The following is an 18,042-nucleotide window of genomic DNA, read 5'->3' on the forward strand; positions in this document are numbered from 1 at the left end:
GTTAGCCAAAAATTCTAGCTAAGTCTGGCACAACCCAGACTGTACAACAAGTTAACTACGTATAGCAGATATTGAGTATTAGATTGTCATTGAGGTGCTAGGCTTTTAAAAAATTTTGAGAGCGCCCAAACACTCGCTGTGACTCCTGACTAGTTTCGCCCCTCCGGGCTTTGTCAAAGGCGGCGAGCCGCCGTTGTTGGGGGAGTATATACCGGTTGAAAATAATAGTATACATCTAGATACAAGCAACACTGAATATTGGTTTTTTCAATAAACATCCACATGTTGTACCATTAAACAGTGAGGATATTTGGCCTCACTGAGAGAAATCAATCAGTTATTGTCCTCTCAGAAAATATTTATACAAACAGACACAATTCTGGCTAACACCACATGATCCAGAGTCATTAGGGTAACCAAATATCCTTATATAGGGTGGTAGTCATATTATGACTGCACACATACATTATTTGGACCCAATAGCAGCAGTATAGCAGAACAAAGATAACTCTATTAAGGAGAATATAATTATATACATTAGGCCTTTTATCTAATAAGTCCTCCTAAAGAGTGAACCACTTAATAGATGTCTTGGAGGTGCTAGTGTCGTTTTTAATTTGTGTGTTACCCTTATTTTAAGAGCAATTCATAATAAAAGTTATATTTTAATTTTACCCGTTCTGGAATTACTGCCACAGAGTCTAGGCTAAGAGTGCTTTCAGGTGCATACTTCCAGGAGATATCCACACTCTTTGTGTGATTCTCCTTAGTTTTCTGAAATTTATCTACTTATGCATTAGCACCATTCCCTATATAAGCAATATTTGTTTCACAAATACATATTATATAGTCTGTAATTATTGAATAACAGGGAAAAAGCCCTTGTAGTGCCATTGTTCGTGTGTAATAATACTAGAAATGTATTATGTTTAATGTCTCTTTAATTAGTTTAATAATCATATTATGAAATTGTATTGCACTCTCACAACACAAGCAGCCTTTGCCTGAAAAAACAACAGCCAATTAAAAAGAGGAATACAAGTTAGTCATTTGTAAAGACCAATCAGAATCTGTCTCTCATCACACCAGGAAGTAGCTTGCTGCAGCTTGAGTCAGGCAGCCGTGCTGTTGCAGAATGTAATATGGGGAAGTGTGTGTTTGTCACAGTGGGAACAACAAGCTTTGATGATCTGATCTCCTGTGTGTCTGCTGAACACAACATTACAGTAAGAAATCAAACCCTGTTTATTTATTTGTGTCTGATTCATTCTGGTGATAGCCATATACAGGGTTCCTAGCCTAGGTTCAGTTATTTTGCATTTGATTAGGTGGTCAAAAGTGTGTGTTTATAAAAATGTGTGCAAATTAAATTATTTAAAGGATTTTGTATTTGATTCCCAAATAGAGCAAACACAAACATTATCTGTTGTCTAAAATGTTATCTGTAACTGCAGTGTACTCCCACCACAAAATACAGAGGATATTTCATAAATTAGTGAAACTAGACCACAGCTACCCAAGTTTGGGGGGGTGGGAGGATACTTTCCATAATTTTAGAACGTAATGGTTTAGTTCTTCTATGCATGTGGTAGGCTAAAGGACTTAATTAAAGTAATATTATATAATGAAGTCAAGATGGAAATATTTATAGCCTAAGTCATATAAAGCATATCTATAAATTAATAAATTAACACCCTGATATGTTGATTAAAGCTATTAAGAAGCTGGAGCTCTATATGTCAGCCTTTCTGCAAGAATACTTTTAACAATGTAATACTGTACATTTTGCAGAGCTGACGATGTTGTGCATTGGTGTCAGCTAAAATTTAAGTTGTGCCTCTGACATTGGTGTGTATGTACTATGTCACATATAACTTAATCTGTGTTACAAGCCACTACAGACTCTCTGGTGTTTGAATGAAGGTGCACGGGGCACTCACAACATATTTGTGTATGCTGCTAAAAAAATAATTTTATATATATATATATATATATATATATATATATATACTGTACATACATACATACATACATACATCCCAACCTGCAAAAACTCATTTCAGGGAGGTGGCTTCACCCGCTACTGCACCGCCCCGTTATATATTGGACACCTTGAAACCCTAAATAAGATAGGGACTTATCATTAAAGTAGCTTCCCACTAAAGTCACATACAACAAACCTATTTTTCAGTGATCAAATTTATATTTTAGAATACGAAGTTTAATTACGTGCAATAAATAAGGTAGTATTTGTGTTTTATTTTATTAAAATCAGGGGAGGCTTTTTGGTTACTGATGCATGCTTTAAGGGTTCTATAATGTCTTACCAACTAAAGGCATTCCTTAAAGGGACAGTCTAGTTAAAATTAAACTTTCATGATTCAGATAAGGCATGAAAATTTAAACAACTTTCCAATTGACTTTTATCATTAAATTTGCTTTGTTCCCTTGGTGGTATTTTTCAAAAGCTAAACCTAGGTAGGCTCAAACTGATTTCTAAACCATTGAAAACCGCCTCTTAGCTCAGAGCATTTTTAAAGTTTTTGACAGTTAGTATTAATTAATGTGTGTCATATAGATACAATTATGCTCACTCCCGTGTAGTTATTTAAGAGTCTGCACTGATTGGCTAAACTGCATGTCTGTCAAAAACACTGAGATAAGGGGACAGTCTGCAGAGGTTTAGAGACAAGGTAACCACAGAGGTAAAACATATATTAATATAACTGTGTTGGTTATGCAAAACTGGGGAATGGATACTAAAGGGATTATCTATCTTTTTAAACAATAACAATTCTGGTGTAGACTGTCCCTTTAAAGAAGCACTTTTCCGTATTTGGGTCACATTGGATCATGGTACTTGGAGTTTCAGGGAGATTACATTCCATTTGCTGGCATCAGGGAGCCGCTATTACAATCGGGGAGACTCCCTGTGCTTCAGGGAGAGTTGGAATGTCTGTATATATAACAATAATAACTTTTACTATAAGCATTTTTTGCTAATGGATGTAAAATTGAAATACACTTATGCATGTTTCTCTTTTGACCATTATGTCCCTTTAAGAGAATATGGAAGGGTTGTTCAGCATTGAGGGTTCACATTATCCCTCTATTTTACGCTCATTTTTTCTTTAAATGAACATGTTAACAATATGCTGCATCACTTCCAAGTAATTTAGCATAACTGTAAAAAGAAAATACCTCTCTATGGGAAAATTAATATTTCAGTTTAACAAACAATTAGCATCAGCAATGCTGAATTCACACTTTTCTTGACTGATCTTGTAGGATTTCAATGTAATCTCAAGATATTTCATAGCAAACTTGCTTAAAATGTGGAGGGGAATAAAGTAACTTTATGTGCACGTGCCAGATACTGGCTCCCTTAATAGTCCTAGGACTAGCATCCTCATTGGATGTTTAAAAAGGGTGTAGCTACAGAGGACATTTTGAGGTATAGTCAGTTTTTTTCTTTACAGATAGGTTGCCTCACTTTCAAGCAATTCAGCATTTGGATAACGTGTTCCTTTAATTGATTGAAGTAATCAAGGAAACGTATTAATTTGATAAAAAAACGTTAAATAATTTGTGTCACAAATAATTCAGATATACTTGTCACTGATACCCAAAACTCCCCCAGTCTTATGTTTGAGCTAAAACCCATAAACAACACAGTTGGTCTTTTATGTGTTGAAAATTATGTTAGGAAAGTATTTTGTTTAAGTGATGATAAACTTAATCGTTTTTAGTTACAATATTTGTAATCATAAAGTAAAAGATTGGCACTTTGATTCATGAAAGACTTTGTAAACACTTAATTTCCTTCTTAATATAAGGAGAGTCCACTGCTTCATTCCTTACTGTTGGGAAATACTGAACCTGGCCATCAGGAGGAGGCAAAGACACCCCAGCCAAAGGTTTAAATGCCTCTCCCACTTCCCCCATCCCCCAGTCATTCTTTGCCTTTCGTCACAGGAGGATGGCAGAGAAGTGTCAGAAGATTTCGGAGATGTTCCTCAGGAGAGATATATGCCTTTCATTATGGAACTGGAGTTTTAAGTAGTCTTGAGAGCATTGACGAAAGTACAGTCTGGAGATGCAGGGAGAGTCTAGTCAAAATGAAACTTTCCTTATTCAGATAGGACTTGTAATTTTAATTAACTTCCCAATTTACTTTTATCATCAAATTTTGCTTTGCTCTCTTAGTATTCTTAGTTGAAACTAAACCTAGGCAGGCTCATATGCTAATTTCTAAGCCCTTGAGGGCTGCCTCTTATCACATGCTTTTTAAATAGCTTTTCACAACAAGAGACTGATAAGTTCATGTGGGCCAAATAGATAACACTGTGTTAACGTCCGGGGAGTTATTTAAGATTTAGAACAACAAAGTAGTAAATGCAACTCAATAGATTTTATATAGTCACAGTCATGTGATCAGGGGGCTGTCAGAAGGTTCTTAGATACAAGGTAATCACAGAGATACAAAGTATATTAATATAACTGTGTTGGTTATGCAAAACTGGGGAATGGGTAATAAAGGGATTATGTATCTTTTAAAACAATAAAAATTATATTGTAGACTGTCCCTTTAAGCAACCAGTGTTGACAAGTTTCACTATCTGCTTTCTTCACTCAAGTCCATGTCAGGAGTGAAGCTACTAGACTGTCACACTTGAGAGGCTGTTTCTGTTCCACAGCACGGATGGTTTAAATTTTTACTTATGTTGAAAACGCTGAAGACAGGGTCACAGTGTGACTCCTTTTATCTTTATAGAATCGTGGGTTAATATCTCCTGAGGGAGGTTATTTGTCATGGATACCGGGCTGCAAGGGTTAAAAGGGTTAAAACCTGTGTTTTCTGTGAAATAAAGCAGTTCTTACTTCACCTGAATGCTAGTCTGTCTAGTCATTTAGGTGGGCTCCTGCTAGAATAATTTTCTTGGGCTACATAGCTGGAGTCACCAGGGAGGAAGAAGCACCCGTTAGGCGGAGCTACCCAGCTGGGGTAGCCGGGGTATCCGTCACATTGGCTGGCAGCGGTGGGATGCTTCCAACTTCTTGAGACAGCTAGAAGTGTTATTGAATTGAGACTTTGCTGGAAAACTGCGGGTACCAGGAGCAGAACTACCCCCACCAAAAAAATGCTGGGGGAGGACCAGGCGGCCGGTGGGTCGGATGATGACCAGGGCAATGAGCCATCCGTTACAGCACCAAGTACAGTATCCACCCCGGGGACACCCACGTCCGATATACAGCGGGAAGTGCAGTGGCGGTTGGCATTGTATGACACCCGGCCACCAGAGGAGGTCATCACCAAGATAGTCTCAGATGTTACCAGTCCATAGGAGGGGCTCCATCCGCCCATGGAATGCAGGCTCCCCGACCGCCCAAGCTACCCCATGGGGCCTTCCTATAAGGAAGAGGAGGAGGATATTGACTGTTATCTTCAGGTCTTTGAGACCCAATGCGAACTACAGGGGGTAGCCTACGGCGACAGACTGTCTGTCCTGATCGGTAAATTGTAAGGGCGGGCTTTGGCAGCTTTCCACGCTACCCCTTCTGAGGACCAAAAGGATTATAACAAAATGAAAGACCGTATCCTTGCCCGATATGGGCTCACGCCAGATGCCCACCGGCAGAAATTCTGGGCACTAATGAAGCAAGACGGGACAGCCTTTCACAGAATGGACCCACCAATTCACCCGGTCGATAACTTCCTGGCTAACCGGCTGCAAGGCCACTACTGGGGCCGAAGTGGCACAGCTATTCCTACTGGAGCATTTCTATAACCATGTTCCAGTCAAAATTAAAGAATGGGTCCATGACCGTTGGCCCACCACAGCAGACCAGGCAGCCGTCCTGGCCGATCAATACACAGATGCCCGCCGCCAAGTTCGCTCTGCCCCGCAATCGTCTCCCCGCCTGGCTTTGGTTGTAGTCCGACCCCCAGCGGTTACCACTAAGCCCCCGGGACGCCCGGACTTTGTCCCTCCGGCCGGAGTCAGGGACTCCCAGGGATGTTTCTCCTGCCCAGCCAAGACACCCCCAGCCAACAGCTTGAGTAAGCGCTCCAGCCCCGGCCTACCCAGCCGCTGCCCACTACGCTTATGCACCGGCATCGGCTGACTACCCTGAATGGGCTGAAGAGGAGATTGGCACTCTACAAGAAGCCCACCTTGTGTCTACCGACAATCATCAGCACCACTGCCAGACCGTTTGGGTCAATGGAAAGGTAGCCCAGGGATTACGGGACACCGGATCCACCATCACCCTGATCTAGCCTCATCTGGCCTCCGCTTCTACCGCTACTGGAAGAACCCTTGCGGTTCGAGTGGCCGGAGGTGCCACTGTACGAATCCCTATGGCCTGTGTCCATCTGGTTTGGGGCACTGGAGCCCGTACTGTGGACGTGGGCATTATGCCAGATCTTCCTGCAGAGGTTCTACTAGGAAACGACCTCGGCCTACTTGTCTCCACCTTTTTGGGGGATACTCCCCTAGACACCTGCCCAGTGACCACCCGCAGGCAAGCTCAGCGTCAAGCCAACAAACCGCAGCTGGGGACCCAGGTAAGACCTCCCACCCCGACTCCTCTCCTTCCCCAACGCCTTACCCTTACGCCCAACCCCAGTCCCTGCCCTCCTTCCTGACCAACTATCCTGGGCCTCCCCCTCTGAATTTGCCCAAGAGACCCTGAGCAACCCGACCCTTGCCCCCTTCCGAGGCCGAGTAGGGACTGACCCCCAGGGCCCCGGGGAGGAACAGTTCCAATGGGAAAACAGTCTGTTGTATCGGGTCTCCCGGAGAAAGAAAGGGCCAGTGCCCAAACGCCAGCTGGTGGTACCGAAACAATATGGGTCCGACCTGCTGCGAATAGGGCACAACATCCCCTTGGCCGGGCATTTAGGCAACTCCCGAACACACCACCGCCTTACTCAGGTCTTTTTCTGGCCCAGAATCACAAGAGAAATTAGGGAGTATTGTAAGACCTGCGTGGTGTGTCAGAAAGTAGGGAAGACCTTGGACCATACGAAAGCGCCCCTTAACCCTCTCCCCGTTATTGATGAACCCTTTAGCAGAATCGCTGTGGGTATAGTAGGGCCCCTACCTCGACCCAGCCCCTCCGGGAAAAAATACATACTCACGGTAGTCGACTATGCCACTAGGTATCCCGAGGCAATACCTTTGGCGAATATCCAGGCGGAGACGGTGGCAGGTGCTTTGCTCCGGGTATTCACCAGGGTAGGCTTCCCCCGAGAAATGGTCTCTGACCAAGGGACCCAATTTACAGCGGAGGTCACCTAGAAGTTATGGGAACTGTGTCGGATAAAACCCCTGTACAGTGCCCCATATCACCCCCAGACCAATGGGCTTTGTGAATGGTTTAACGGGACACTGAAGCAATTGCTTCGGATGTTCTCGGCTACTCTAGGGGCACCTCCTCTTTGCCTATCGAGGGGTGCCCCAGGAATCCACCGGGTTTTCACGCTTTGAGCTGCTATATGGCCGGAAAATAAGGGGGCCCCTAGACTTATTGCGAGCCCACTGGGAGGGATCAGCCGGGGTGGAAGGACCATCCATTGTGGAGTACGTCCTGAAGTTCAGGGATCGGCTGAAGGACCTCACTGCCATGGTGCGGGAGAACCTTCAGGGCGATCAAAGGAGACAGAAACGGTGGTACGACCGTAACGCTCGTAGCCGAATTCTCACAGTAGGGCAGAGGGTTCTAGCCTTGAAGCCTGTCAAAACGGACAAGTTACAGGCTTCCTGGCAAGAGCCCTAACGGGTGGTGGAACAATTGAGTAACACCACCTACCTTGTAGCAAAATGCTCCGATGACCGGGTCCAACGGACCTTTCATGTGAACATGCTCAAGGAGTATGTAGAAAGACCCCAAGATGTAGCCACTATCTGTGCTCCGGCTGTGGCAGACTAGGAGAGCCTCCCCATGCCGGAGCTCCCCGGGCCAGATGAGGCCCCTCAATGAGTAGCCAACATAATCCTGGATGAGAGGTTAGCGGCTGGACAGAGACAGCAGGTCCGGCATTTACTAGAGGACCGCCAGGAGATGTTCTCCAATGTCTCTGGGTACACCACAGTGGCTGGTCACTGAGTGGAAACCCCAGGGCAAGCTCCCCTGAGGCAGACAGCTTACAGAGTACCTGAAGCTGTCAGAGACAGTATGCAACGGGAGCTCCGAGGAATGTTGGACCTCGGTGTTGTTGAACAGTCCCTGGGCCTCCCCGGTGGTGCTGGTCCCCAAAAAAGATGGTACTACCCGGTTCTGCATTGACTACCATAAGATCAATGACCTCTTAGATAGAATTGCCAGAGGTCACTTCCTAACTACCCTTGACCTCTGCAAGGGGTATTGTCAGATCCCACAAGAATCTGATTCAGTAATATTCCTTTCTGTAATAAGGTGATAGTCATAAATATTTTAAAAGTTATTCAGCCCTTTGCATGATGATCTGTCATACTATATTTACACTAGAGCAATACCTTATAGTAGGAAAATGGTTATTTGTACTCAGTTCATATGAAACAATTACAAGGCAGCTCTGGGTATTTAACATTTTGGGTGATTCTGATTTAGTTATTAACTTGGGACTTGCTGTCAGAAATAGTTATGTCCCATATATCAGTTAAATACAATATCTAAATTAGAAGTTTCACTAAATAAATGCTGACACTCTAAAATGAAATTACATTTTATTTCACTCTCTGTAACTATGTAAATATGCTTATCTGTTAGGAATTATATACTGCATATGTTGAATGTGATTGCCCTCCTTTTCTGTGATTCACCTGAACCAATAATTTGCACCTGTAATGGGGGAGTGGTTAATATCTTTATTAAGGATGAGTTTTCAGGTGTTGTTATAGGTCACTGAAGAAGTTACAACTATGAAACGCGTTTGACCTTGTTACCTTGCTGGTGTCAGCCGTTTAGGAATCAGTCCGGGGTGCAACCCAACTGCTAGCGTGAATAGTAAAACACACGCTAGCACACTGAGAAATAACCAGGACGTGACCCACTCAGGAAACAGACAAGATTGGTTTACAAAAATAAAAATTGTTCCAATACGCTGGAAAGCCACAAAAGTGAAAACGTCCCTTTAAGCAGGTTTGTAATATATAAAGATAATGCTCTTATTTGCAGCTTGTAAAAGTAAATGTCCCTTGAAGCAGACTTGTATCAAACAAAAAAACAAAGTTCTCTTTTGCAGTTTGTGAAAGAAAATGTCCCTTTAAGCAGGCTTGTAACAAACAAAAAGACAAAGTTCTCTTTTGCAGCTTGTAAAAGTAAATGTCCATTTAAGCAGGCTTGTAACAAACAAAAAGACAAAGTTCTCTTTTGCAGCTTGTAAAAGTAAATGTCCCTTTAAGCAGGCTTGTAACAAACAAAAAGACAAAGTTCTCTTTTGCAGCTTGTAAAAGTAAATGTCCCTTTAAGCAGGCAGTAAATAGGAAATTATATCCAAGAGTTAGATTGAAGGATAAGGCATAAGCTAGGTCAGGCAGGCAGTAGTCGGTATCCAGAAATCAGTAGCAAGGATAAGGCAAAAGCTAGGTCAGGCAGGCAGAAGTCGGTATCCAGAAATCAGTAGCAGGGATAAGGCAAAAGCTAGGTCAGGCAGGCAGTAGTCGGTACACAAGTCTAGATACAGGGAAAGTACTCACAAACGCCAGGGAAATCAAACAAACGGGCCCCGAGTAAGATCTCCTGCCGTGGTTTAAAGGCAGGAGCGGCGACGTCATCAGAGGGGTGTGTCAGAGGATGCGTCACGTTGCTAAGCAACGTGACGTCATTCACACTGAGAAGATCCGGGAGCCGCGGTGACACGGCGATGAACGGAAAAATCATGACAGCACCCCCCTCCTCAAGGACCCCTCCGGGGGACAGGACCAGGCCTAGCAGGATGAGACTTGTGGAAGGCCTTTATTAAAGTAGGAGCATTTACTTGATGAGCCGGCTCCCAGGATCGTTCCGTGACTGGATAACCTTTCCAATGAATGAGATAATACAATTTCTTGCCACGGAGTTTGGAATCCAGAATATGGCTGATCTCAAACTCAGGGTGTCCATGGACAAAAAGAGGTGGAGGTTTAGAAAGAGGCTTAGAATACCTGTTAGACAGCATAGGTTTTAGAAGAGAAACGTGGAATACCGGATGGACTTTGAGAGTCTTGGGTAAAGCTACCCGGTAAGCAGTGGAACACACTTGACCCAGTATTCAGAAAGGACCCACGTATCGTGGTCCCAGTTTGGTAGAAGGTTGTTTCAGGCGAAGAAAACGAGAGGAAATCCAAACTTTATCACCAGGACGATGCTTGGGAGCCTTCTTCCGTCGAAGATCTGAAAAGAACTTGTAACGTTTAGAAGCTACAGAAAGGATACAATGTATTCTCCGCCAATGTCGAGTTAATCTTCGGGCAGAAAGATCAGAGGCAGGATTCTCTGTGGAAGAAGTATGCAAAGGAAATGTTCTGGGCTGATATCCGTAAGCCGCATGAAAAGGAGAGGTCTGAAGGGAGGAATTATACCGGGCGTTATGAGCCAATTCAGCTAATGGAAGGTAAGAAGTCCAGTTAGAGTGAAAATGATCCACATAATGTCTAAGATATGTTTCAAGACACTGGTTTACCCTTTCAGTCTGGCCGTTAGATTGTGGATGATGAGAAGTAGACAGAGATATTGTAGTTCCAAAGTGTTTACAAAGTGATCTCCAAAATCGGGAAACAAACTGTACCCCTCTATCTGAAACAATATCCAGAGGAAATCCATGGATTCTTACAATATGCAAAATAAAAAGTTCAGAAAGTCTTTTGGCAGACGGTAATCCAGGTAAGGGAACAAAATGAGCAGTCTTAGTGAACCTGTCGACCACCACCCAAATAGTGTTGTTTCCAGCTGACAAAGGAAGATCGGTAATAAAGTCCATGGATACATGAGTCCAAGGCTGATGAGGTATGGGCAACGGTTGGAGCAGCCCTGAAGGAAGTTGGCGAGGAGTCTTGTTTATGGCACATTGTGTGCATACTGAGACGTAATCTTTAACATCTTGAGAGAGAGTAGGCCACCAGACATGCTGTTTGAGATTTCGAGCGGTGATACTGATGCCAGGATGTCCAGAAAGGGGACTATCATGAGCCCAAAATAGAATCTTGGAACGAAGGCGTTCAGGAACAAAGAGTAAACCATCAGGAGGTTTACAGGACAAAGGAAGATTCCTTTGAGCAGACTGTAAATCTTGTAACCAGGAAGTTGTTAGCTGGGCTATGACTTCATGAGGTTGGAGAATGGTACCAGACTCAGGAATTGGGGTATCTTGAAATTGTCTGGAAAGGGCGTCTGCTTTAATATTTTTTGAACCAGGTATATAAGACAAATTATAGTGAAACCGGGAGAAGAATAACGACCAGCGTGCTTGCCTGGAATTCAATCGTTTGGCCGTTTGGAGATAGAGAAGGTTTTTATGATCAGTGAGTATGGTAAAAGGCAAAGAAGTACCCTCCAGCCAATGCCTCCATTCGTCCAAGGCCATTTTAATGGCAAGCAACTCTTTATTGCCTACGTCATAGTTAAATTCAGAAGGAGTGAATCTTTTAGAGAAAAATCCAACAGGACGAATCTTTCCAGTCTCCGGTATTCGTTGAGAAAGAACAGCTCCAGCAGCAACAGAGGAAGCATCAACTTCCAGGATGAACTGAAAATCTGGATTTGGGTGACGGAGAATAGGTGCAGAAGAAAAAGCTTCTTTGAGAGACTCAAAAGCCTCAATAGCCTCAGGAGGCCATTTTTTTACAATGTTGCCCCTTTCTAGTGAGAGAAGTAATAGTAGCAAAATCCTTGATGAACTTCCTGTAATAGTTGGCGAAGCCCAGAAAACGTTGCAAAGCCTTCAGAGAATCAGGTCTAGGCCAATCCAAGATGGCAGAAAGTTTAGTAGGATCCATTTCAAATCCAGATGCCGATATTACATAACCCAGAAAGGGTATGGATTTTTGATGGAAAGAACATTTCTCCAGTTTAGCAAACAGATGGTAATCTCTTAAACGTTGAAGTACTTTCCTGACGTGGTGCACATGATCTTGGTGGTTTTGAGAAAAAATCAAGATATCGTCAAGGTATATGATGACAAAGATATTCAAAAAATCACGAAAGATCTCGTTTAAAAAATGTTGAAAAACCGCCGGAGCATTGCATAGCCCAAAAGGCATGACCAGATATTCGTAATGCCCAAATTGAGTGTTAAAAGCAGTCTTCCATTCATCTCCTTTGCGTATGCGAATAAGATTGTATGCACCACGTAGATCAAGTTTAGTAAATATGGTGGCTCCCTGAAGATAAGTAAAAAGTTCAGGAATAAGGGGTAGAGGATAACTGTTCTTGATGGTAATCTGATTTAGTCCTCTGTAATCAATACAGGGTCGTAATCCGCCATCCTTCTTTCCTACAAAAAAGAAACCAGCCCCTACAGGGGAAGAGGAGGGTCGGATAAATCCTCTAGCCAGATTGTCTTTAATATATTCTTCCAAAGCCACGTTTTCAGGTTTAGAAAGTGGATATGTCTTGCCTCGAGGATAGGTAGCCCCAGGAAGGAGATCAATGGGGCAATCGAAAGGACGGTGAGGAGGAAGACGTTCAGCTTCCTTTTTGGAGAAGACATCCACAAAGTCATGATAAGGCATAGGTAGAGAGTCCGGAGTTTCGATTGTGAGAGCAATAATGAGTGGTAACTTGGTGATCTTTTGAAGACATTTAGTCTGGCATGTAGATCCCCAGGAGGTGAGTTCGCCAAAAGTCCAAGAAAAAGTAGGATTATGTACTTGGAGCCAGGGTAGTCCCAAGATAATGGGAAATTGAGGAGTGGGAATGACATCAAAACAAATTGTCTCGGAATGAAGTATTCCAACAGTGAGAAGTAAAGGTTTAGTAGCAAACTGAATGTATCCGGAACCCAAAGGATCTCCACTGACCGTAGAGACTGAAATTGAATACTCTTTCTTTAGTAAGGGTATAGAGTGAGTAGAGACGAATGTGGAGTCAATGAACACTCCTCCAGCACCAGAGTCGATAAGAGCTTGGGTATGAATCTTACTATGTCCAATTTGAAGGGTTACTGGAACAAAGAGTTTCTTGTATAGGGAATGACTACTTTTTTGGCTTAACTCAGTTCCCTGGACTAGAGTTAAGCCCTGGCTTTTACTGGCCTGGTAGGACACTCCCTTAATAAATGCCCTTTAAGGCCACAGTACAAACACAAGCCAAGAGAACGTCTTCTCAAGCGTTCAGTCTCTGTTAATTTTATACTTCCCACTTCCATGGGTTCAGCCTGATCAGGAGTAGGAGAGGCAGGAGTAACTGGATTAGAAAAACAAGGAGCCAAACGAAAAGGAGTTCGAGTTGATGACCTCTGTGTTCTATCCCTTTCTTGTTGGCGTTCACGAAATCTGGCGTCGAGACTGATACAAAGATTTATTAAGGCTTCCAAGGATTCTGGAAGTTCCCGATACACCAATTCATCCTTGAGACGCTCAGAAAGTCCTTTACGAAAAGCGGCTCTAAGTGCTCCCTGATTCCAAGTAGTTTCAGAGGCAAGGGTGCGGAACTCAATAGCGTATTGAGAAACTGGTTGACTACCTTGTCGTAAATCCAAGAGAGTAGCTTCAGCAGCAGATGACCTTCCAGGTTTATCAAATACATTTGAAAACACAGAGAGAAATGTATCTACATCCAAAAGTATAGGGTCATTCTTTTCAAGCAAAGGTGATACCCAAGCCAAAGCTTTTCCTTTCATTAAGGAAATAAGAAATGTGATTCTAGAAGAGGGAGTAGCAAAAAGAGTAGGGCTATTTCGGAAATGGAGACGGCACTGATTCAGAAAACCCCTACATTCTTCAGGATTCCCATCATATTTATCCGGAAGAGGTATCCTGGGACTCAGTTGTACTTGAGACTGGTTGTTTGGAATCGAAGGAGGTAATGCCTCATTAGGATTAGGATTGGGATTGGGATTGGGAGGTGTAGTAGCAACCAAATTTTGTAATAAAGCAGTTATTTGATCAAGTTTAGTGTCCAGGGATTGCAAGTGGGTGGCATGAGATCCCAGTAGTTGTCCCTGGTGAGCCACGGCCATGGATAATTCAGTGGGGTCCATTTATGGCCCGTTTGTAATGTCAGCCGTTTAGGAATCAGTCCGGGGTGCAACCCAACTGCTAGCGTGAATAGTAAAACACACGCTAGCACACTGAGAAATAACCAGGACGTGACCCACTCAGGAAACAGACAAGATTGGTTTACAAAAATAAAAATTGTTCCAATATGCGGGAAAGCCACAAAAGTGAAAACGTCCCTTTAAGCAGGTTTGTAATATATAAAGATAATGCTCTTATTTGCAGCTTGTAAAAGTAAATGTCCCTTGAAGCAGACTTGTATCAAACAAAAAAACAAAGTTCTCTTTTGCAGTTTGTGAAAGAAAATGTCCCTTTAAGCAGGCTTGTAACAAACAAAAAGACAAAGTTCTCTTTTGCAGCTTGTAAAAGTAAATGTCCCTTTAAGCAGGTTTGTAACAAACAAAAAGACAAAGTTCTCTTTTGCAGCTTGTAAAAGTAAATGTCCCTTTAAGCAGGCAGTAAATAGGAAATTATATCCAAGAGTTAGATTGAAGGATAAGGCATAAGCTAGGTCAGGCAGGCAGTAGTCGGTATCCAGAAATCAGTAGCAAGGATAAGGCAAAAGCTAGGTCAGGCAGGCAGAAGTCGGTATCCAGAAATCAGTAGCAGGGATAAGGCAAAAGCTAGGTCAGGCAGGCAGTAGTCGGTACACAAGTCTAGATACAGGGAAAGTACTCACAAACGCCAGGGAAATCAAACAAACGGGCCCCGAGTAAGATCTCCCGCCGTGGTTTAAAGGCAGGAGCGGCGACGTCATCAGAGGGGTGTGTCAGAGGATGCGTCACGTTGCTAAGCAACGTGACGTCATTCACACTGAGAAGATCCGGGAGCCGCGGTGACACAGCGATGAACGGAAAAATCATGACAGCTGGCGTGTATGCCTTTTTAGTGTATTTCTAATAAAGGAGCTTTCTATTTTTAAGCCACTGGACTGGCGGTACGTTATTTATATTCACCCTCCTTTTACCTACCCTTGTGTGTGCGAGGATTTAGCTGCCCATCAGATCCCACTAGAGCCTGAATCCGTTCCCAAGTCCGCCTTCATCACCCCTTTCGGCCTCTACCAGTTTAAGGTCATGCCGTTTGGGATGAAGAACGCTCCAGCCACCTTTCAGAGGATGGTGGATCGCCTGCTGGATGGCCTCCAAGACTATGCCTGTGCCTACTTGGACGACATTGCCATCTTTAGCGTTCTAGATCGCCTCAGAGCCACCGGGCTGACCCTTAAGCCCGACAAATGCACCATAGGCCGCTTGGAAGTCCAGTACCTGGGCCACCGAGTGGGCTGCGCACAGCAGTGGCCGGAGCTGGCCACGGTTGAGGCAGTTGCAAACTGGCCCACTCCTCGAACGAAGACCCAGGTCTTAGCCTTCCTAGGAGCCACCGGTTATTACCGAAGGTTCGTCCCCAATTATAGCACCCCCGCTAAACCCCTGACCGACCTGACTCATAAAAGACTGCCCGACAGGTACTGTGGTCCCCAGAATGTGAAAATTCCTTTCAGAGCCTCAAGTCTGCCTTGATCTCTGCCCCCATCCTGGCCGCACCTAACCCCACCAAACGTTTTTGTGTCCACACAGATGCCTCCATGTTTGGGTTGGGAGCAGTGTTAAGCCAGATGGACGAGGAAGGGAATGACCACCCCATAGCCTACATCAGTAGGAAGCTGCTGCCCAGGGAGGTAGGCTACGCGGCGGTGGAGAAGGAATGCCTGGCACTGGTATGGGGCCTCAAGAAATTACAACCGTACCTATATGGAAGACCTTTCACTGTGCTCACCGATCACAACCCCCTGGTGTGACTTAACCGAGTGTCGGGAGATAATGGACGTCTATTAAGATGGAGTTTGGCCCTGCAGCCCTTTAATTTTGACGTTCAGTATAGGCCCTGAAAGGGCAATGGGAATGCCGATGGACTATCCCGGCAGACTGAAATAGAATGCTCGTCGGACAGCCCCAAGTAGACCCGTGTGGATCTAGCCGGGTCTGCCAAACTGGAAGGGGGGAGTTGTCACGGATACCGGGCTGCAAGGGTTAAACTCCCACCCCCCTACAACCTCACTGTCACGGATACTGGGCTGCAGGGGTTGAACTCTTACCCCCCTTTTTGGTTGGAGTATAAAGTGACAGCCCAATTCAGTATTGCCTGTCCCAACCCCCCCCCCTAGACTCAGAATGTTTGAGATTATTGCAACCTCCTGCTGTTATGTGTCTATACATTCAGTCTAGGTGTGAGACACAGAGCAGGGGATTACACACAGCACAGACAATCGAATGCTGAGACCTCCTGCGGTTATGTGCCTTTCTGTTATTGTGTGAGTCATCCATTGTTCTTTTGTGATTAGAATCTTGTTCAACTAACCATTGTCTGATGTTTGTCTCATTGTATAATATTTGTTATAACTACCCCCCTTTTCTGTTGGAAATGTATAAAAGCTGTGTTTTCTGTGAAATAAAGCAGTTCTTACTTCACCTGAATGCTAGTCTGTCTAGTCATTTAGGTGGGCTCCTGCTAGAATAATTTTCTTGGGCTACATAGCTGGAGTCACCAGGGAGGAAGAAGGACCTGTTAGGCGGAGCTACCCAGCCGGGGTATCCGTCACATTATTGAATAGTGGGGATTAATCAAATGTGTTTCTTTGATTTATGCTGCTTTATGTGTGAGATTTATTTTAGGCTCATAGACTGTTATGCGGTAACGGAACATACAGGTGTTTTACTTTCACTTTGAACGCTGCACAGCTTATAGCTTAGCACGCTTTTTTTCATAGCAGGGGCAGTCCTGCCTTGTGCACCACCTGACCTGGGGTGGTCACACTTTCGTTTTCTCTCTCCTGTTGTTCTCTTTCCTGACCGAGCTAGCTGTCGGAAAGGTCGCTTCTTCTCTGGTTGCCTGGGTCTAGGAGGTGGTGAGTGCCCCAGTCATTGGGGGTATAAAGGTGCCGTTTTTGTGAGAAATAAAAAGGTTCATTTATTTGTATCCTACTGTTGTTAGCGCAAGCTATAGAGGATCCTGATATGCTTGAGGGTACTACCTCTATTCCTAATAGTAATACCTGTCTATATTGTGAGGAGGCCTTGGTGAGCCTGCAATCTCAACTATGTTCCATATGCATTAACAAGGTTATTATGTCTAAGAAGGTTAACCCCTTTAGTACGAGTGAGCCGTGCCTGCCCTCTCAACTATGTTCCATATGCATCAACAAGGTTATTATGTCTAAGAAGGTTAACCCCTTTAGTATGACTGAGCCGTCCACCTCTGAGGACTCGCCATCCCGTGAGGTGCATACCCATCAATCATCTCCATTGTCACATGCAGCTTCCCGTAGCACGCCTGATCCTCCGTCTGGAGGGAGCCTTTTACCATCAGACTTTACTGCGCAGTTAAAGATGGCCGTGTCTGAGGCCCTTAGTGCCCTACCTCACCCTGCTAAGCACTAGCTAAAGGTTAAACATAGCTCTCTGGACCAGGGGACATTCAGTGATTTACTTGATTTGTCTGCTTTTCAAGTATCACAGAATGGGTCACACTCTCAGTCTTCAGAGGGTGAAATTTCTGGATCGGAGTCTGCTACCTCTAGGCCTCCGGATGTGGAGGAGCCAGCCTTTAGATTTAAAATTGAACACCTACATTTTCTTCTAAAGGAGCTTCTGTTGATATTAGAGGTTCCAGAAGCCAAGTTGCGTGATGAACCTTTGATCCCTAAATTAGACAGTGTCCGAGGACAGGGTAGTGCCGCTAACTTTTCCTTGGAAGCCGGCTCAATCCTGGAACAAATCCAAGCAGAAAAGAAGCCTGCCGAGAACAAGTCGGCATGAAGGGGCGGCCCTTGATCCAAAGCTGGATCGTATAGGGGGCAGAC

At 44.2% G+C, this 18,042-nt stretch overlaps 1 protein-coding gene across 2 annotated transcripts in view; it reads left to right on the top strand.

Moving 5' to 3' along the window:
- Nucleotides 1-1,098: 1,098 nt before the first annotated feature.
- The window catches only part of LOC128645956 (UDP-N-acetylglucosamine transferase subunit ALG13 homolog), a 47,688-nt gene continuing 30,744 nt past the window's right edge, over nucleotides 1,099-18,042 (top strand). The window contains exon 1 of one of the 2 annotated variants that reach the window (XM_053699320.1): nucleotides 1,099-1,226. In XM_053699320.1, the coding sequence (XP_053555295.1) occupies nucleotides 1,143-1,226 (84 nt within the window). In that variant the 5' untranslated portion in view covers nucleotides 1,099-1,142. The remainder of the gene's footprint in view (nucleotides 1,227-18,042) is intronic. The other variant, XM_053699321.1, reaches the window with a different exon arrangement.

This window comes from Bombina bombina, chromosome 1, assembly GCF_027579735.1.
Source record: "Bombina bombina isolate aBomBom1 chromosome 1, aBomBom1.pri, whole genome shotgun sequence".
Lineage (NCBI taxonomy): Eukaryota > Metazoa > Chordata > Amphibia > Anura > Bombinatoridae > Bombina > Bombina bombina.